The sequence below is a fragment of the Drosophila elegans genome, unplaced genomic scaffold (assembly GCF_018152505.1).
Source record: "Drosophila elegans isolate 14027-0461.03 unplaced genomic scaffold, ASM1815250v1 contig_476, whole genome shotgun sequence".
Classification (NCBI taxonomy): Eukaryota; Metazoa; Arthropoda; class Insecta; order Diptera; family Drosophilidae; genus Drosophila; species Drosophila elegans.
The window spans coordinates 18,895,842-18,916,700 of record NW_024545863.1 but is presented as its reverse complement, the minus strand read 5'-3'; the positions used below and the strand labels follow the sequence as shown (position 1 = coordinate 18,916,700).

Below are 20,859 nucleotides of genomic sequence, written 5' to 3'. Positions count from 1 at the left end.
TGCCGCAAAACATCCTTGACCTTGAGAAGAGTGTGCCAATTTCCGCAGCTAAATGTTGACGGAAGCAAGTGTCTGAATTAAATGCAGCGCTACAAATACAACTGCAATATATCTATAAATAGCCCGTAATTTTTAGTTTGTTTTTGGGAGTCACGCGATATTAGCGATGAGCAATTGGTCAAGTATCTGGCGAATAGAAAATAAAATAGATGTACAAAAATATGTGTGTAACATGTGTATACAGTAAAAAATAAAACTTATCACACAAAAAATTTCAAAAATGTATAAATATTTAATACACTTATTCTAGATGTTGAAAAAATATGTTTTGTGATCTCTAATTTTAGTGTTAGAAAACGTAGAATTTGTAGAAATTGTAAAAGTTCATGTAGATCGTATGTAAGCACCATGTAAATGTAACATTATTTCAAAAAACAGCCGCCAGACTTTTGAAGTCTTGTAAATTAATTTAAAAAGTATTAAGTTCCGTTCCTACTGCTTAATTTTAAATTTTTTAGCTGCGAACGCAATGTGTTCATTAGTAAAAGTGATTGATTTTAAGAAAAATATTTAACTGCTGTACTCACCGTACGATAAGAAAATCGGATGACTTGCAGATTAGTCATCAATTTGAAGACTTTCCGTTTGATGATACACCAATTGGAAAACGCCCAACATCTTTTGTAATCCCTCCCACTTGTGTGGGTGATCCGATTGTTTATAAGCATTTGATCTGTTTCCATGCGCATACTGTTTTTTTAGCTGCCCTATTGAGGAACTCGGCAATTGCGCATTAATAGGAAACGTGCTCAAGTGACGCACTAGCTCAAATAAATGCTAATTAGCAGCAACTCGGCCGACACCTCGAATGCCTCGCGTTGAAACGCGAAACGGCCAGACACACTTGAGCTTTTAGTTTTCCGCTTAACTTATCTGCCTGGAAACAAAACCATGAGTGGTCTTTTGCTTTTATCGTTTTCTTGTTAGAAATGTATACATATGTAATTTCAATTACAAATCAAAAGCGTACATATTTAAATTATTCCATATAAATCAAATAGTTCTACATTGGTTTTAAAAATTTTGTTCATTCCTGTGTGTATATATTTTGGATGATCTTTAGCAGAGTCACCCCAATCGGATTAGTCCTTGCATTGCACAGCCACACACTCACAAGTGTGTGTATGTCTGGAGTTTGTAATTTTGATAACACAGAATTGAGAGAAGCTAAAACGGCTGCAGCGGATTTTCCGTTGTGTATCCTCCGGAGTTCCTATCCTTGTTCCTAAAAAGAACCCGGCTGTCTAATTGCTGCTGTGTGGTGGACAAATTATAATGCTATTATTATGTGAATTGGTTGGCGGCTCGTCGGGTTTTCATACACAATGGATTGTGTACGTATAAACGCCAAATTATGTGTGTTGCACGCGTTTGGTTTTCACTTCACTGCTACTTCGTCTGCCTCCGGATTGGATCGTTAAAAGTTGAATGAGTTCATTGGTAGTTTATCAGCATTCGGGTCGAAGTTGTATTGCGTGCCGTCGGAACTGGGTGCCATGTTAGTCTGTTCGCCCTGTAAAAGAAAAATTGTTTAAAAATCTATTCTAAAATCTATTAAAAATCTATTCACTCACCTCATCCGTAAAGTATTGATCGATGATTTCATAAGCTAATTTGTAAATTTCAACGTTCTCGTGGCTCTGCAGGCGTTCGATTTTGGCCAGACCTTCGCATTCCTCAATAAAGTTGGCCACAGCCTCCACATGCGAGTCGGCCACTTTGAGCATGTTGTTCAGGCCATCAAGAACAACCTGTGTGAAAGTTAAAAATGATGTTTAATTCGGTTGGAATCTAAAGACATACTTAGCCAAAAATTATCCAATTACACAAAGGTCAATTGAAAACTTTAAACTAAGAAAAATTTACTTACATTGATAACTTGCGTATCCTGGCACGATAGGAGATCACAGAAGGGCGGAATGACGCCCTCCTTGATCAGGGTGAAGACCTGTTCCCTGTTGCCGCTAATGGTCAGATTGCTGATGGCCCAGGCGGCCTCCTTCTGTGTCTGGAACTCGCCCTTGCTTAGGTTATCGATGATTTTGGGCAGCAGGCCCACGTTGATAACGGCCTGTACCTGCGACTGGTTGCCTGCGGTGATGTTGGAAAGGAACCAGACGGCCTCCTTGCGGATCTTCTCCTTGGGATGCGACAGCAGGGCCGGGAAGTAGGAGAGCGCGTCGTAGTTGAGCACAACCTGTGTCTGCTCATCGGATCCAGTCACAATATTGCCAACGGCTCGGAGCGCAGCGGTCTGCACCTTGACCTCGTTGTTGCCCAGCAGCGGTATCAGCTTGGGCACCACCCCGCTCTCGATGACCATCTGGATTTGCTCGTTGCCACCATCAGTCAGATAGCTAATAGCCCAGACTGTGTCCACCAGAATATTCGTGTCGGTGTGATGGATAAGCACGTTGAGTGCGGGCAGGATCTCGTGGATGGTTGCTGCCGGTGGCGGCGGATCCTTGTTGCGGCACAAATTCACAATCACCCAGGTCACATTGCGCAAGAATGAGATGGGGATGTCAGGCTTGATGAACGACAGCAGTGGCTGGACAACGCCGTGCTTGATGACAAAGTCTCGTAGCAAAGGCCCATCGCCAATGATGTTGCCCAAGGCCCAGACGGCTTGTTCGCAGACATTTGGAGCGGGCGAGTTGAGAAGTTGAAGAAAGAGTGGCACGGCGCCGGCGGCAACAACCTAGAGGATTACCCTGCATTAGAACAAAGAAAAGGCAGCGAGAGGAGGCTAAACTCACCTGATTTGTCTGGTCCGAGGTGCCGGAGGCAATGTTGGTCAGGGCCCAGGCGGCCTCGAACTGGAGCATTGTGTGATTGTGTTGTTTGAGGCACTCCACCAGGATGGGCAGAATGTCGCTCTGGATCAGATCGTTGATGGGTGGATTCTTGTCCGAGGACAGCAGCTTGCGGGCAGCCTGGACGGCGGCCAGCTGTTGCTCCGGCTTGCTGGCGTCGGCGGCTGCCTGGGCAAGCTTCTTCAGGTTGATAGACGTGGGCAACTGCTCGTCCTCGTCTGTGTTCGAGTCCAGATTGGGTACATTGCGCCGCTTCAGGATGGTCTCTTCGCGCTTGTTCTTTCGCAGCTCCACGGTCACTTCGTTGCGACGTCGACGCATTTCCTGAAAGTTAACCAATACATTAATTTTGGCACAGGATACTCAAACCTTGAATCACTTACATCCTGGTCTTTCCCTTTGTTTTTAAAATTTTGCAAACGATTCTGCTCCAAAGACGTCATTTTCGGTCCGCTACTTGGTTTTTCCTATTTGCCGCTTGAATAAGGGGCCGCAATTGCGTTTGGCTGGTTAAGAATGCGTGAGCTAAAAATCAATTATGTGTTGAGATGGCGACGTACGCCTCCTGGGGAATTTCGTCGGACAATTAACAATTTGTTTCAATTGCACACCAACCGAGGCGAAAATTTAATCGCACGCACACAAACGCGCACAAAAGAAAAAATAACGTACAATCGACCAACACAGTTGCAGAACAGCACGATGGCGCAGGCGACGAAAAAAGAAATGGCGAACAAAATCACGGAAATTAGCAACTCTGTTGACATTAATTGGTTTTCTCCATCACCGCTGCATCGGGTACTTACGTTTGCAGCTTAAAAATGGCGTTTCTCCCACGACACTGACACTTTCTACGCCTTTTAAAAATGTTCAATTTCTTTCCTTTTTTATAAAAATTGCAGTTCGTGACAGCGACGTAGGTGAAGTTGGCTGCGCTTCAGAAATCGGGACTGCCCACTTATAGGCAGGGTCGTTAGTGCGCCTATCGACAGATCTGTGCCGGTTTCGATTTTTTCTAGCCTTTTTTTAGATAAATACATATATGGCAATAAATGCTACAGCTTCTTATTTTTGTATTCAACATTTTTAAAACGTGTCATATTTTTCGTATTTAAATAGAAAAATTGTATATCAAATTCTTTAAAATTAAAATCATATTAAAGAAGTCTTTTGTTTCTATTTTAACAAAGGTTTTCCTTGTCGATGATTATACCTGAGAAACTATCGATAACATGGGCACGTACTGAACCATCGCAAACTTCGGGAGTGCCATCACTATTATTAAAACCCTTCTGACCAGGCGTGCAAAAAATAACATTTAAACCCCAAAAGAGAATAATTGCGTTTCTGTGGCGGGATTCCAGTGGCATGCATGGACACTAGAAGGAGCCACGGCCAGCGAAAGCGCAATGACGGAGAAAACAGAGAAAGCGGCGGGCGTGGAGCAGCCCCAAATGACGGAGTCTCAGCCAAGTCCTACGGAGCAGGTCCCAATAAAGGTGAAGAGCGAGCAACCGGACGCCGAAGTTGAGGCCAAGCTCCGGGCCCTGAATGCCAAGTTCAAGGCGGAGGCAATGGCCCTAGAGAAAAGCAACACCAGGGATCAGGCCGACGAAACGGATGACAGCGAGAGTTCCATCTCGGCGGAGGACAAGAAGGACATCGTGCCGGTGAAGTCCTCCAACGAGATCCTCGCAGAGCTGTTCGGCGTGTTCAACGCCGCTCCCCCAGAGGAACTCTTAGACGACAAGAATCTACTGAAAAAGAAAAAGAAGGTCAAGAAGGAGAAAAAGGAAAAGAAGGCTAAAAAGAAAAAGACGGCCAAGTCGGATGGCGAATGCAGCGACTCTGAAGCGGACGGCAAGCACAAGCACAAGCGAAAGAAGCACAAGCACAAACACAAAGACGGCAAGGACAAGGAAAAGGATCGGGATCGAGATCGGGATAGGGATAGGGAGAAATCCAAGGAAAAGGCTGCACCGGCAGTTGCTCCCGCTGAGAAGGAGAAAGAAAAGTCTGAGAACAGGAAGCGGTTCGCTGCGGATTCTACCAATCACGCAGATTCCCATACCGTCAAGCGGGAACGACATGAAAGGGACAAGGATCGCGATCGTGAGAAAGAAAGGGAACGTGTCCGCTCCCACAATAGCTTTTACAATGGCCACCGGGAGTCAGACCGCTCGAGAGGATCGGACACTGCCAGGACCAATTCACGGCAGGCGCGCGACCTCTCCGATGTCTCACTCTCCGACGAGGAGTCCTTTCTCCGGGAAAAAGCTTCAAATGGCCGCCGTCGACAGCATAACAGCTTTTACGATGGCAAGGAGGAACGCAAGGATGATCCCAAGGACTCACCGAAGCGTAACGCGCGCGAATCTATCTCTCGAAGAAGCCGAAGGTCCAGATCACGTTCCCATGAGCTTGTAATCGACAAGAAGCGACTTCTCGAGATCGCGCGCAAGAACGCCATTAACATGTTCAAGCGAGGTACTTTACCCGGCGTGGCCAACATGACACCGGAGATAAAGGACAAGGTGCTGGTCAAGATGCGTTACGGCGGACGCAGTGTTCAAGATCTGACAGACTTTTGTAAAAAGATCTCCAACGGCGACGGGCTGTCAGATCTAAGTTCTGACGAAGATTCCGATGTGGACAAAAATGGCAATGCTAAGGCATTTCATCATCCCTTTCAGCTGAAGGAGCGGGAACCAATTGTGATGCACATACGGAACTCCACGGCGCTGGTTCCTGCGCAGGCCCGGCAGGACGAGCAAACCAAGGCCATAACCATGCAATTCCCGGTGTCCTCGGGCCAGACTCATCGCATGAACGAGGCGTGGGTGCCGGTGGAGCGGAAAGATTCGCTGGTGCCACTGCCCTCTCTGCCGCCGGCCAAGCAGGCAACCAATATGTTTAAGGAAACGCCAAAGAACGTATTTGCCAAGTCAATGCCTTTGCAGGAGCAGCAGGAGCCCGCTTTTAAGTCGGTGGGGGGAGCGCCTGTAGTTCCTGCACCAGCTGCAACCCCTACACCCGCTGTTCCTCAACCAGTACCTCCGCCTCTACTAAATCCAAAAGTTCCTGCTCCTTCTCCGACCGCGGCTGCTCCCTTTGTTTCCGAGGTGCCCATCCCATCGGCGTCGCCGGTTACGCCAGCGCAAAGTGCCTCCATATTTCCGGAGATGACGCCGCCCTCCATGGACGTCTCCAGCATAATTACCCAGCGTCTTAGTGCCATTCGCCGCCTGCAGGTAAGGCTGACTTTATTATTAAGATGCTATTTTCTGATGCTAATTTATTTGTCTTTCGTCTAGGACAATCCTGGGGATTCTGAGGCGCTGAAAATGATGTACAACGCGCAGCAAAACATGTCGTCGTGGGCCAACTCGAAGCACCTGCCCGGCCAATTTACAGGGAGCACGGGCGCCCAGGTGCTGACGGCCCATGAGCTCAACAGCGGACGGCAGCTGTGGGTGCGCAGGGACCAAATGACCTCCACCAAGCCAGTGACTGGTGGCATGGGAATGGCACTGCTGCAGAAGATGGGCTGGAAACCGGGCGAGGGGCTGGGCAGATGTAAGACTGGATCCCTGCAGCCACTTTTGCTGGATGTGAAACTGGACAAGCGTGGCCTGGTGTCGCGCGAGGACCTGAAACCGCCGCCATCGCGACAGTCGGCCGCTCAGCGGAGAAACAAGAACGCATCCGGACCTATCGGAGGCTGTGGGCCTGCGGGAACGGGTTCGGGATCGGGACCAGGACCAGGGGCGGGTGCTGGAACGCCACTGGTCACCCAGGACAAGCATCCCGTGTGCGTGCTCAATGAACTGACCTCGAAGAACAAGTGGACGCCGCCTCAGTACAAGCTTCGCCAGGATATCGGTCCTGCCCACAACCGCTCCTTCCTTTTCAGCGTAGAGATCAACGGACAGACGTACACGCCGGAACGAGGATGTAATAACAAAAAGGAAGCCAAGCTTAACGCGGCCACGTTATGTTTGAGAGCTTTGGGCATACTTCAGCCCAGTTAGTATCGGCACTAGGCCTAGGATAATTTCTAGATAGTAAGTTAAATATAGTCCCGAATTTGTACATAAAGTAGTCTTAAATCTTAGTTGCAAAGTTTTGTTCGTCTGCTTTGGAATTGCTTATTTTCCGTTAAAATAACATAAAACCTTGATGACCCGTTTTCGTTTCCTTGCAGAGAATAAATGTAGAAACATTTTATGTTTGCCTAAATTATTCAAGTTATATTTCTTTTCAAACATATTGTAATATTTTTTTTTAAATCGCCAAACAAATTTTCAAGTTTAAGCCATAAAGTAAGAACAATTTGTAGATAAAATTAAATCTAAAATAAAGCGATAAAAGCAAGGAGACATTAAACAAAAGTGAACCAAGTTGAGGTCTAACACTTCCTAGACAAAAATGAAATTACTTTAACAACGCCATCCGTGATTTGTGTATATACATTTTAACGTTAACCGTAGAGGTTGTCTAAATAAATTTTATTTTACAATTGACTAACTTAATTTTTCCCAGTGTCATCCCATCTTAACCGTTATCCGTAAGATTTAAAGTTTTTGGGAATGAAGCTTTTGCGAACGAGAGAGCAAGGGACTAGGAGTGAGAGTATGGGGGAGCGAGCTTAAATCGACAGTGGGCCACAGCCAAGTGGGGCATGGGGAGTTCGCTAAACTCTGTGATTCGACCACAATACGCCTCACTGTGCCACCGTTGGCTTGCAGTTTTCGCACGCAAGCTTTTATTATTGCTGTTAACGGGGCTTTTGCGCAAGTACACAAACAAAGCCGAACAGCTGACTGGGTTGAACGGTGGGGTACATTTAGGTCTCTCGACGTTGCAAGTTTCAAAAGATTGCTCCTCGACGAAGGTCAGTTCTCGCGTAAGCTCGAACTGCGTCGGATGGCGAGCACGGATTGGATTGGATAGGCAGCAGGCAGCACGTAGCAGGACGGACCAAGAAGGAACAGAGGTCGTCACCCGGATACAGACAAAACTTTTCTGAGTGCCCCAGTCCCAGTCGCAACCCCAAACAGCATCCAATCCAATAAACGTGCAAAAATATTTTTTGTGAAAATAATATCCACCGTACAGATGCTTTCGAGCCACTGCGATTTGGGATGTGGCTGCGGTTTTGGCCTTAGTTTTCGATTCGGCACAAGCAAACAGGCAACGTACATATGTAATTCGTAATGTTGCATAATTACACCACATGAATGGCTGGCGAACCGAATTTGGGCGTTGCAGTTGCCATTGCAATTGCCGTTGCCGTTGCATATTGCTGATGCCCTGTCGCATTTTCGCTGGCCACTTTGTTTGCCGCTGCCGCCATGGAAACGTGTCGCACCTGTGCGATTTCCATGTTTGTTTGCGACTTCGAGAATGGCACCAATAACAGCCACTTCCTGGACCTCCACCATCCCAACTGCTGGCCAAGTGAAATGGCCCAAATACGCCTGCAGTTCGTCAATTGGAATCTAAAGGTGAGTTCAGTGTACCGAATACAATGGCACCTCAGACCAAGAAAATTTCACTTTCGTAGTTCAGTTTCACAGTTTAAATTTAATAAAAGAAAACAAATTTGTTGAGTATATATGTTTTTAGATGTAGAAGTAAATATATGAAGGAGAAACTAGAAAAGGTTACAAATTAATATGTTGAAACACTGTAGTCATTATATTTTTTTTACTGTGTGGAGTGATTGTTGCTGCCTCTTTTTGAAAATTGCAACTTTTCGCAAGTGAAAGTTTGTGTGTTGGCAACGATTTGCCATTAAATTGCGCACAGGCTTTGTGAAACAAAGCTGGAAGAGGCACTTGGGTTAATAACACAACAAAACAAAAAAAAAAATATACCAAAAAATATTAAATGTAGTTAAACAATACTTGTGTTTTTGTTGTAATTTTGGCTAATGATTTTTTGGTACAGGTACAGTCGTCGAATGGGTCTAAAATATGCAGTCTCAACAGTTTATTTAACGATCAGGAATTAATTTTTTCTGTTTTCACATTTGCTCATTTAATTACTGTTACCAATGGCCATTCTTACACTTTTTTACATTGGTTAATAACAAATTTTGATAATTATTAAATGGAAAATGAAGTAAACTGTGCCAATTCAACAAAGTACGACTAATTTCAGATATCACCTAATGATGGATTGCCCCAGAAGATCTGCAGCGACTGCTTTACAAAGTTCTGCTCGATAAACGCATTCCGAGTGGCTTGCCAGGAGGCGCAGTTGAAGTTGTCAAATATTTACGACAAGATCGATGCCAGCAGCCTGGAGGAAGAGCACCAGGATGACTTGGACCAAGCAGAGGATCAAAGGGGAACAGAAACAACCAAACCAACAACGACGGTTTCAGCCGAAACACAACCAAACACTGCCACTGACCCCACAGAAATTTTCGTGGATGCCGTAGACATCGAAGAGGAGGAGGTGGAGCAACCGCCGGAGGAGTCTGCCACTCCGGAACTGACCATTAGCTATGCCTGCAAGTTCTGCCTGAGGCCGCAGGAAAGCTACCAGCTGCAACAACTTTTGCTAGAGCACATCAACGCCAGCCATGATTCGGAGCAGCCGTACAACTGTCCGGAGTGCGAGGCCTGCTTCCAGGATGCCGCTTCGAGGACCGTGCACTTGAAAAACAGCCACGTGGAGAAGCAACACGCCTGCGAGGTGTGCGGCAAGAAGTACGGCGATCGACACAATCTGCGCCACCACGTCGAAAAGTACCATTCGGAGACGGACTTCGAGTGCGGGCTGTGCGAGAAGCGCTTTTACACCCGCAAGAGCCTCAACTACCACATGAAGTGGCACAATCCGGACCGCCAGTTCAAGTGCCGGCACAGCGGCTGCGAACGGCTCTTCATCAGCCAGCGCCACCTCATGTGCCACGAGGCCACCCACACAGGCACCAGCTCCAGGAAAAGCGAGCACTGCGGCTTCTGTGGAAAAAGTATGAGTAAAAGACACTTCTTTTATAATAGCCCAATTCTAAAATTCAATATCCCAAACTATGAACATGCTAACTTTTTAGCTCAAAGTTTTATAATGACATTCTTTTAATCTTAAACTTAAGACAATCTTTCTGATTTGTTTTTTTTAATACCGAATATTGACTTACCTAGCTACTATGTATACGTTTTCTTCTTTTGTAATTAATTTTAGACCACTCTTTATTATATCTCCGTAGCCTTTATTCATCTGAAGACCCTTCGTTGGCACATCTTTAGACAGCACGGCGGAGAGAAGCCCTATAAATGTGCAAATTGCACGGAGGGTGAGTAAAAATGGACATGCTCCAATTCGTGGCCAGCTATACAGGATCTTCCGCTCCTTCCAAAGGGGTTACTTAAACTATTCATAAACATGAGCATTAATCATATATCAATCTGTCGCATCACCGAACATTCTCACATCCAACAAGCGCTTTAAGACCATAGACACTGAGCCAAGTCCGGCTGCTTCTGCCGCCTCTAATAGTGTGTTAGTCAAGCCTAAAGCAACGGTAAACATAATGGCTAACCCAGCTCTTTTTGTACACCTTTTTAGCCATCGCATGCGATTAAGGAACAGCAAACGTTTTGTACTTTGATTTCCTTTTAGCCACTTGATTAGCGTTTTAACCCATCAAACCAACCAACCACTACATAACCAACTCCATCCACCGTACGAAATCCTGGAGGGCAGCATGCAATCATATATACAAAATCGTCCTTAAATTACGGAGTCGACGAAAAAAAACTTAAAAGCAATACAAATTTTTAAACTGTGATAATACTTACCTATCCTTTATACTTAACAAACTGTATAAATTGAACTTTTAACTTCGTTATTGATTTAAAAAAGTCTAAGAATTTATTTCTTCTGCATTTGTTGAATTTTTATTAATAACTTTTAATATTATATCAGAATCATGATATCCTAAGCCGACTTATAATTTCAGAACGATCTGTTTTTCCGAGTGCATATGTTTCTATTTCATGACACCCTACGACTAGCCACCCTTTGAAAATCCATCGATCACCATTAAACCTTGTCTCCCCCGATTCCACAGTTTTCGCATCATATGCCGAGAAGCGGATCCACATGCTGGAGCGGCATAGGGAGAACCTCACTGCCATCGAGCGGAGCGAATGCATGCTGTGCCGCCAGCCCTTTTCCAGCGAGCAGGAACTGATCCACCACATGTCCGTGGAGCACCTGCAGCGTCCTGGAGCTCCGGTGATCGCCAACAATAAGCGGGTGCTGCAGCAGAAGCGGGAGCGCCAGTATTCCGGACTCTTCCAGTGCGGCAGCTGCACACAGAGGTTCAACATGAAGTCGGCGCTGGAGCGGCATTCCGCCGTGCACTCAGAGAAGGATCGGCCGCACGCCTGTCCGCAGTGCTCCAAGCGGTTCAAGCGCGCACAGGACATGAAGTGGCACATCAAGACGCACGAGAAGCACGAGAATGTTTGTGATGTCTGCGGCAAAGCCTTCGCCCTAAAGTATGTGCTAAAACAGCACCGATTGAGCCATGAAGGTAAGTCAATAAATATATATATATATATATCTAACCGAATGTCTTGAAGCACCGAGCGAAATGTAACCAAAGATAAAATCCAATATTATTTAACCCAATAACGCATGCTTGTTTTTATAAATTTAAAATACAAATTTTTGTGCAGAAAACATTTTTAAAAAAATCATGATTGTTTTATTCAAAAATACAACTTTTGAAACATATAATATCCCATTTTTTCAGTCTTGGAGAAGAACTTCAAGTGTAATGTTTGCGGTAGGGCATATCTGTTCGAGAAGTCTTTGCGGCTGCATCAGCGGGTTCATACCGGCAAAACCTACTACAAATGCGATGTCTGTCAAGAACGATTTGTCACGCACGTTAAGCTTAAAAGTATGTATACAAAACCACAAAGCAAACTAGTTCTAAAAAGATATAAATCATTTCCAGCTCACATGCAAAAGTCTCACGCCTCTCAGCCGCACTCTGATTTGGATAAAAATGATCTGATCAACATTGTGATTTCCTAACCAAGTGGAACAGCAAAGATTCCTGTTTTAGCCAAGCACAACGTCGAAACTGTGTTGCATTGGGAGCGTAGCTCTCGGAAACTACAGATTTCGAACCTACACAGACCATTCCTTCCATCCAAACACTAGACCATATGCACACAGCGATCTTTGGATCGTCTATGTGCTTCGAGCTTTATTTAGAATACTCCTTAGGCAAATATTACTATATTTCCCATATATCTATCTCCATTTCTTCAGCCAGTCCTTAAGCCTCTTAAGCCCATATCTCTTTCTATCTATATATCTCACAAAACGCCTGTCACGCTCAAGCACATCTATTCCACTTGACCATTTAGCGATAAGCAATAAGCAATGAAAACAAAACATAAGTTAAAAGAGCAATTTAAGCTTTACGGCAAACTTTTAATGCTCAAGAAATGCATTTATTACCTAATGAAAACCGAGAAGTATTTACAATAATTACTGAAAATGTATAAGAATATTTAAAATATCAATGTACTATGGATTTTAATATATGTAGCTGCAGATATATTTACCAAATTCATGTTCCAAATAAACATTCATTTGACCAAAGCTGTAACTGGCTTTTTGTTTAAAATTGGCGGCAGCTATCGATTACTTATGTTTTAAAAATTATCGACAACAAAACCGGAAAGCTGATGCTCATAGTCAAATTTGTAAATAGAAATGCATTTATTTTCAAAGTTTTACAATTTTCACTGAAACATTGCAACTCTATAAAAACTTTCTTAATTTGCTTAAAATTAAAATCTGTTAAAACAAAAGGTTACGTTCATTATAAGGAAAAAATAATATTTCCGTATAAGTTAAATAAGGTAAACTAGTTCTGGCCAAATTGTCGCTAAATCTTTGCCACCACTGTCACCGCCCACATACGATAGTTGCGAATCGTGACTCTGTTAAGTATTCGTGAGAAGTATCACCTGCGGCTATCAATCGTCCATCCCTAGAGAACGTGAACACGTCAGTTTTTAGTTTATAATATTTATAAGCGAAAAGTTTAGTGCCCAGCGGTCGCGATTCCAAACTAGCAGTGGCAGCAATGCCCACAGAGACCACCAGTGCGCTCCATATCATTTAAGAAACTTAATAGCAACTGCTGACCGATTCAGAGTTTAGATAATCAAAGAGCAGACGGTGCCGACAGTTGACCAAAAACGGACGCAAAATCCATAATAGCCGCGTTATAGTGAAGGCCGCCAGTGGAAGAGGGGGCGGGGTGCAACCGTAGAGATTAGCAGCTGCCACGCCAAACAGATCTGACGTGCGTGTCGATTCGGAATCAACTCCAAATCACGCCCACACAGGTTTCGTGGGGCCATCTAAGTACACGTAGGCCCATCATCATGGCCCTGCCATTGAGTGACCTACTAATGGTCGGCGGCGGCGAGAAGAAACTGGCCGCCTGCCTGCTGCTTCTCCTCTTGGAGCTCTTCCTGGAAGGTACTTTCTCATTCCTTATCTATGAAGGCTGCCTTAATACACGTCATTGTTTTTCGCATAGGCGCCGAGTCGGCAGCGAGTCCGGCGGACATTGAGAACCACCTGGAGCTGGGCAAGGAGTTTCTGGCCCGTGGACAGCTGTCGGATGCACTGACGCACTACCATGCGGCTGTTGGTAATTATAAATGACCAAAAAAGAGTGGAAATACCCGTGCTGGAATGCTTTAAGATATTTAAATTAGTGTTCATCCCTTAACATTAATTTCTAGAAAGGGAAATTAACAATTCTTTTCTTAGTAATAGAAATCACCGAATTTTATGCTTTAATTAATGCAATGCCATATTAAGCAGTAGTTTAGGGCAGTTACCAAGGCAAACACGAGACTTAAGTCCATATAGAAAGCCAAATAGATGTCCAAGCTTTGACTTTAAATTGCTTTAAAAGATCAACATTGTTCAAGTATTTTTAGTTTAAATTAATATGTTGCTTTAACCTTACTTAACTAGACACTGGTGACACGGGTATTTTCAACCTGTTTTTAACCCACTACTTTGATTTAACGCAATATTTTCCCTGCAGAGGGTGATGCCAACAACTACCTGACGCTTTTTAAGCGAGGCACCGTCTATTTGGCGCTGGGCAAGACGCGATTTGCCGTCCAGGACTTCAGTAGGGTTTTGGAACTGAAACCTGATTTCACGGCCGCCCGGATTCAGCGTGGTGTGGTGCACATGAAGAGCGGCGAGTACCAACAAGCGATCTTGGACTTTGAGCAAGTGCTTCAAGAGGAGCCCAACAACGGGCTGGTGCTAGAGCACTACTCCCGCTTGGCCCCCGCCCAGGAGCAATGGCAGCTAGTGCAGCAGTTAATTGGGCATAGGGACCACCAAAACGCCATTTCCATGATCACACAGCTGCTTGAGATCTCGCCGTGGGCCGTGCCCTTCCGCCAGGCTCGCTCAGATGCCTACATTGCAGTCAACGATCCACTGTCCGCCATTTCAGACCTGCGTCAGGTGAATCGACTCACCCAGGACAGCACTGAGGGTCACTACAACATCGCCCAGCTGCTGTACACCATTGGCCATGCCACAAATGCCTTGAAGGAGATCCGCGAGTGCCTGAAGTTCGATCCGGAGCACAAGCTCTGCTTCCCTTTCTATAAGAAGCTGCGCAAGGTGGAGAAGCAGCTGGTAAACGCAGAGCAGGCGCGCGAGGAGAAGCAGTTTGCCGAGTGCATATCCGCCGGAGAGGCGGTGCTCCGGAATGAACCGGAGGAGACGATGATCCGGTACGAGGGGCACAAGGTGCTCTGCAATTGCTACACGAACGACGAGCAGTTTGGCAAGGCCTTGCAGCAGTGCAAGGAGGCGCTGGATATTATGAAGGATGCTCAGGTCTACTGCGATCGGGCGGAGGCGCTGCTGGGCTCCGAGATGTACGACGATGCCATACACTCCTACCAGGCGGCACTCGACCTGGACGAGAGCAACAACCGCGCGAAAGAGGGCATACAGCGGGCCAAGAAGCTGCAGAAGCAGTCGGAGCGCAGGGATTACTATAAGATATTAGGCGTTAAGCGCAACGCCAACAAACAGGAGATTGTCAAGGCGTACAGGAAGGCGGCGCAGAAGTGGCATCCGGACAACTTCCGGGACGAGGAGAAGAAGGTGGCCGAGAAGAAGTTTATCGACATCGCCGCCGCCAAGGAGGTTCTCACCGACCCAGAGAAGCGTCGCCAGTTCGACAACGGCGAGGATCCTCTGGATCCCGAGGCCAACCAGCGCGGTGGCTTCCATGGCGAACATCCGTTCGGCCACTTCCAGCACGGGTCGCCGTTCCAGTTCAAGTTCCACTTCAATTAGTCAGCCAGCGCCTCTAGCAGCCATTCGCTTTGTGATGTCCTAGCCGCGATCCCTAATACCCCTTGACGATTTTACACTGTTTGTTTTGTTCATTTGAATGGCGTGTAAATATTAGCATAAATCATAAAAATCCCCTGGTCCGTTGTCAGAAAGTACCACACACACAAATCGCAACAACACACACTGAGCACTTATATTTAATTAGTTTATTTAATAAAATACAATAATTATAATGTAGTACATTTTTCTAATTATGTATAAAAAGAAACCATATGCGAAAACAAGCAATTAAAGACTTGGAAATTTGAACTGAATTCTTGTGAACTTCGAACATTTTTGAAATTTAAAGTAAAGTCTTAAGGTGTAAAGTTTAGATGAAAAATCTTCGCTGATGTCTGAATGCAATATGAGTGCAGTAACCAAAACCAAATGCAGAAAGCTCCAATGCTATCAACTAAAAATGCTTAGACTTAAGCGTTGGGTGTCAAAACAACATACACCATTGTGGCCAACATCACCGTCACTACTAGTATGAAGTAGAACTTGAGATTATATTTTTGATCCAGCGATACAACCAGCGCACGGAACTGCGACATGGGCGACACCTGATTCTGATGTCTCAAAAGAGGTTTCCTGGCCAGAGGCGACGATCGTGTCTTTGGGATATGGCTTCGCCTGATTGGTGCTTCCTCCACTTCGGACTCGCTCTCCGTGTCCATGGGTTCGCCTGCGTTGTCTGGCTGGTCGTAGAACTGATTCAGTTGCGGATAAAGGGTGTTCACTGAGGTGGTGGGCTGAACCAGAAGACCACGGGCCAAGTTGTGTCCACCGGCCGTAACAGTCTGGCGCTGGCGAGGAAGTACGGGAACTGGTGCTGGGCCACCAAAAGGCCTGGCCGAGCCGCTGAACGTGTTTCTTGGTGAAACGGGCGAGAGCGATGGGTTGAATCCCGATGCCTCCTGGTAACTGGTGGAGTTCAGGTTGGTTTGGGTCAGCAACGGACGCGAGAATCCCAAATCTGTGCGTCTGTACGTCGGGGATTCGATGCGTGGTTCATATGTGGGAAGTGAGTGAAGAGGAGCGGCTGGCACACGTGGCCTTTCGTAGGTGTGGCTGCGTGGTATGTCCTCCTGCTCGTACTGCGGTTGCTCAACTTCGCGAGTGTAGGATGTGGTCAGCACTCCGGATTTGGTGAGCGAAACAGAGCGTCGAAGCTGCTTGTCCTCCCTGGGTGGCGTTTGCTTGGCATGGAACCTCACAACCGGTGCATCCACCATGTAGTAGTCATCGTCCTCGGACTGGGAGCCCACATCCGAGACCGTGGTGGTGGTCTGCACGGACCTTCCAGAGATCGAGGTGTTGTCCAGACCGTAGGCTATGGTGCGACGACCCTGCTCGGTGATCTGGCTACCGCTGCTATTTATGCGACCTGCACTCCGGCCAAGCGTACGACGCACTGGCTCCGACGTGGGCGCCGCCATCTGGCTGCCGTGTACGGTTTCACGCCTGGGCGTCGACTTCTTAATTGCGGATTTGCTCTTGTTCAGCGGTGTTCCAGAAATCGCAGCTTTCAGCCGGCGCACGATGACGTTTCGTGTGCTGCCCGTCACGGGGACGCCGGGTAGGCCGTGCTCCAGGCATTTGGCAAGCAGCTCCTTGTTCGACAACGTGTCCAGGTAAGCGAGATCCGACATTTTTTGCAGCTGTGGTGAAACTCAAAACAAAAATAGCAATGTCGTCACTGATTGTTGTTTTTGCGAATAGAGACGGAACGGCAACGATGAAAATTAATGGCATATATCGATAGTCAGCCAGTGTTGACTAATAAAAAACAAATGTTTTAACGTATTTTTAAAGCTTGCAGCTTGTGTGTCACAAACGATTGGAAGGGGTTTAAATTATAATTGAGTAAAATTGCAATCGAGACTTCTCTTACTATTAATTCACATGTTTTCTTCGCCCTGTCGTACAATATCCTACAATCCATAGCCATAGTCATACAATCCATAATTAGTTTTGTTCAAATGTTAGAAACGTTCAATCATGAGAGGGCAGCGCTCTGCAGTGCTGCGGCAGATCTAATCAAAACATCAGAAATGTTAAATCATCGTTTTCCTAACATTAATGTTAGGAAAACGATAATTTAACATGACGAGAGAGGAGAGACTAGAGATGGACAAGCATCGATGATTACCGCCAAACATCGATGAAACCGATGTTTTAAAAACATCGATAACATCAATGTTGTCATCGATGTTTCCCCACCTCTAAAACGAACGCGCAACAGGTGTTCAATCGCAAACAAAACTTGAATTAAACGAATCGTCGCGCGGAAAGCGCTCGCCAAGCCAAAGAAAACTCAAGTCGCTGTGCGGAAAAGAAAAACAGGGCAGATACTTAACAACAAAGTAAACAGCGGATTTTTAGGCAGCGGCCGAAAATTGTTAGCACCTGTTCGCCTGCATTCCTGCGCTTCGTTCTGCGCCTGCGTGTGTGTTTTATTTAGTTTCCATATTGTTTACCTCTCTCGCGGGTGTTATAAAGTTTTTTGTTTTCAATTCGAATTAATAAACAAGTGACTGGAAATAATCGACAATTTGCTAGTTGCAGTCGCAGCATATTTTCCTCTCATCCAAGCGAAAAAAAGACGGGGAAACAACAACATCAGAAGCAGCATAAACATAAACCAAAAAAAACCGGTTAAAGCGGACAGAGCGAGAAAGGCGGTCCAAATGAGCAAGCGGGACACACATAAAACGTAAAAAAATACAACGAAAAGGAGAAAATAAAAAACGAAATAACAAAGATCCACGGATTTTGGTTTTGTTTTGAAACGCCTAAAATAAGTGTGTTTTTATTATTTATTTACCCGTGTTAACACCGAGTCTTACCTGTTAATGCCTTATCGGCCATCAAATCGAAAGTGAACGAGTAATTTCGATATTGCTATTGCCGAAACTCTTCGCGTGGCCTCTTTCTTATCGCCAGACCACTTGAACAACATTAACAACTACCTGTTGCCGCAACCATCATTCCCAGGTGAGCAATAAAGTAAACCCAAATTAGCCGAACAGATGAGATTCTATATACAAACACTTTCCCAATACGAATGTTCTGTAAATTGTGTTTGCATTGCATTAATCAATGCATAACTTGTATTCAAACTTTATTTATCTCGGATTTCGCAACCCACTTTGAATTTGTTCGATGAATTTGGAAACATTTATTTGATTTCGAATGTTTCATATACTTCAAAACAGAGTTTTTTTTAGGATGGCTAGAAAAGAATAATTTTTATTTGACTATCGAACATTTAGAAAATAAATGATGTTACTGCTAAAATTTGTATGAAAAATCCAAAGTTCAGAATAATGGGGAAGGCGTACCATTTAAAATTCCTAATAATCCCAACACATTTTTTTTAATCTATCAAGCTCAATTGGTATAATTTTACTGGTAAAACTTTTTAGAGAATTGTTAAGGAACTGCTTATTTAATCCGAGATCGTATTAGCCTATCATAACAAAAATCATCATGCAGTTTTAAATTTCACAAACAACTTTTTAAAATATTTTAATAACGCTTTAAACCATACTAAAACCAATTTAAAATCTGTATAGGTGAATATTTTGCTTTGACAAATACCAAACCCGTTTAGTTAATCTAACCCGTATCATTCAATAGCCCTATAAAGTCGGTCATCGTCTATGTTTGGAACATTTTAATACGCAAAGCACGTGAGAGGCGGTATCGATAAGCCAATTGATTGTTAACAACAGATAGGCCCAATACCTTGACATTAGTCAACCCAAATATGGGAATTTGCTACCATTAGTTCATTGACACAACCTTTGCCTGTTGTTTTGAACTCGCTCAACTTTCACTGAAAACGCGGCTGGCCAAAATCGGCATAAATCAACACGAAAACACCAAACACACACACGCGACAGAAAAAATGTTGTAAATGCCAAATTTGAAATGCAGGCGCAAGTTAATAAAATCAAATTTGTTGCCAGCTTTTGTTTTCTTGCTTTATTTTATTTATGTAATCCATGGTTAATTTCCAAGCATCATTAAGCCGCGGAGAAAAAGTCTCTTGGAAACAAATTGAAGCACACGAGCAGATGATTATGAGATAATCAGTAAATTGCACAAGACCAAATTAAGTCATGAGAGTTGAGTGGATTGTAGTCGTCAAGTGGGATGGCGGTGAATTGAGCCGAGTCGGGAGTTGAGCGAGCTCCAATTTGACACTAAACTCAATGAGATAACAGATTCGAAAATGATTTATCTATTAAATTATATTGCATGGCGTGTGCAAAAATTGAAAAGCTGAAGTTGTTTTTGGGATTAGATTTCTGAGAAACATTACCTACACAAATTTCCCAATACCATTTGCAATCCCAAATCCATATGACTCATAGCCAAATGCATTTATTCGTTCGTATCTTGCATCTACTTATCGCTAGACATGGAAAAAACAAAATTCCTCAAACATGAAGAAAACAAAATGCCAAATATTCCCACCAAAAAATATATGCAGAAATTAAAAAAAAACCAAAACAAGCGACAACAACAAGTTTTTATGAACAACAAAACTATGCGCATAAAAAAGTTATATAAAAAACACGTTCAGACTTCAAACCGCTCGGTGCGAACGGGATGGCGATATCAAGTGGGCTAGCGGCTTGCATGTGTGCGTTTTGTATCTGTGTGAGCCACGCTTCAATTGCAAATGCGCCCAGTAAGCGAACAAAGTATAAAAAAACGTTAAAAAAGCATTGACGCAGATACGCGGCACTGTGTTTGCCGTTGTTGTAATTGTAAATTCTACAGGTTTCTTGCTCGATGTTTGTCTGTGTGTGTTTAAGCCGTTGTTGCCTTAATGGCAGAAAAGCAAAAGCAACAACCACAACAACAACAAGATCGCTCTGCAATTTTACGCCAAAGCTAAAAAGGCGAGCGATCGAGCAGAAATCGAAGCGATCAGCAGACACAGTAAGAAAATTTCATATGGTATCACGATTAATTTGATATAACATGTAACATTTATCAATATAATATAAATAAAATGATGAAATGTTATAAAATAGTACTTGTTGAGCAATAGCAATAACCAACACCTGGCCTACAGTTAAATTTCTGCATTGTTGTTTTAAAAACATAAGCTCCCAGAGCCAGTTTTTCTACGCTTTACCTTATTATGATATTCTCTAAATTCATTTGTGTCCATTTTCACACAATATCGTATACAAAAACCAAATATTGTGTACCGGCACTTTCCCTCGCAAAGTATATAACTTCTGTAAGAGATTTTAATTTGATATCCAACTGATTTTGTTTCAGTGCAGAGTTAAAGAAAAAGGACAAAAGGGGGGTGGCAGTGGGAAAGGTGGAAACGCAGTGGGGTGACGAAGAGAGGCTACTCCATTCGTAGGCAAACCGGGCCAGTTGCCGATCACTGTGGGCCGAAAACCCCAACAACGTCATTACAATACCCCTGCAGATAACCGTGCTTATAAGGCTTTTAAGAAAAACACAAACCCAATGCTCACCTTGAAAGATTATAGATTTGTGTTTATGCAAA

General features: G+C 44.4%; 6 protein-coding genes across 8 annotated transcripts in view; 4 read left to right on the top strand and 2 right to left on the bottom strand.

Annotated features, from left to right (window-relative positions):
* Nucleotides 1-961: 961 nt before the first annotated feature.
* Nucleotides 962-3,814, bottom strand: LOC108139260 (importin subunit alpha-4). Of its 2 annotated transcripts, none has more exons than XM_017261945.2 (6): nt 3,683-3,814; nt 3,260-3,441; nt 2,820-3,200; nt 1,931-2,761; nt 1,635-1,811; nt 962-1,573 (listed from the first exon to the last, which is right to left on the bottom strand). In XM_017261945.2, the coding sequence occupies exons 2-6, from the start codon at nt 3,317-3,319 to the stop codon at nt 1,478-1,480; spliced, it is 1,545 nt and encodes a 514-aa protein (XP_017117434.1). In that variant the 5' UTR covers nt 3,320-3,441; nt 3,683-3,814; the 3' UTR covers nt 962-1,477. The 2 variants fall into 2 exon arrangements, with proteins under 2 accessions (XP_017117434.1, XP_017117435.1); XM_017261946.2 differs by having other exon boundaries at nt 3,260-3,401; nt 3,683-3,799.
* A 283-nt stretch (nt 3,815-4,097) lies between these two features.
* On the top strand, nt 4,098-7,115 carry LOC108139331 (protein Son). Its single transcript, XM_017262042.2, has 2 exons — nt 4,098-6,127; nt 6,191-7,115. The coding sequence occupies exons 1-2, from the start codon at nt 4,286-4,288 to the stop codon at nt 6,905-6,907; spliced, it is 2,559 nt and encodes an 852-aa protein (XP_017117531.1). The 5' UTR covers nt 4,098-4,285; the 3' UTR covers nt 6,908-7,115.
* Nucleotides 7,116-7,717: 602 nt separating this feature from the next.
* Nucleotides 7,718-12,501, top strand: LOC108139365 (zinc finger protein 878). Its single transcript, XM_017262091.2, has 6 exons — nt 7,718-8,383; nt 9,042-9,861; nt 10,099-10,185; nt 10,963-11,430; nt 11,653-11,802; nt 11,860-12,501. The coding sequence occupies exons 1-6, from the start codon at nt 8,231-8,233 to the stop codon at nt 11,937-11,939; spliced, it is 1,758 nt and encodes a 585-aa protein (XP_017117580.1). The 5' UTR covers nt 7,718-8,230; the 3' UTR covers nt 11,940-12,501.
* Nucleotides 12,502-12,897: 396 nt separating this feature from the next.
* LOC108139307 (dnaJ homolog subfamily C member 3) lies at nt 12,898-15,586 on the top strand. Its single transcript, XM_017262009.2, has 3 exons — nt 12,898-13,406; nt 13,468-13,581; nt 13,987-15,586. Exons 1-3 carry the CDS (start codon nt 13,310-13,312, stop codon nt 15,270-15,272), a joined length of 1,497 nt encoding a protein of 498 aa, XP_017117498.1. The 5' UTR covers nt 12,898-13,309; the 3' UTR covers nt 15,273-15,586.
* On the bottom strand, nt 15,464-17,036 carry LOC108139308 (LEM domain-containing protein Bocksbeutel). The gene has a single exon (XM_017262010.2). It carries the CDS (start codon nt 16,964-16,966, stop codon nt 15,743-15,745), a length of 1,224 nt encoding a protein of 407 aa, XP_017117499.1. The 5' UTR covers nt 16,967-17,036; the 3' UTR covers nt 15,464-15,742.
* A 524-nt stretch (nt 17,037-17,560) lies between these two features.
* The window catches only part of LOC108139228, a 34,826-nt gene continuing 31,527 nt past the window's right edge, over nt 17,561-20,859 (top strand). For both annotated transcript variants that reach the window (XM_017261892.2, XM_017261891.2), the window contains exon 1: nt 17,561-18,311. The gene's annotated coding sequence lies outside the window, so the exon portion shown is untranslated. The remainder of the gene's footprint in view (nt 18,312-20,859) is intronic.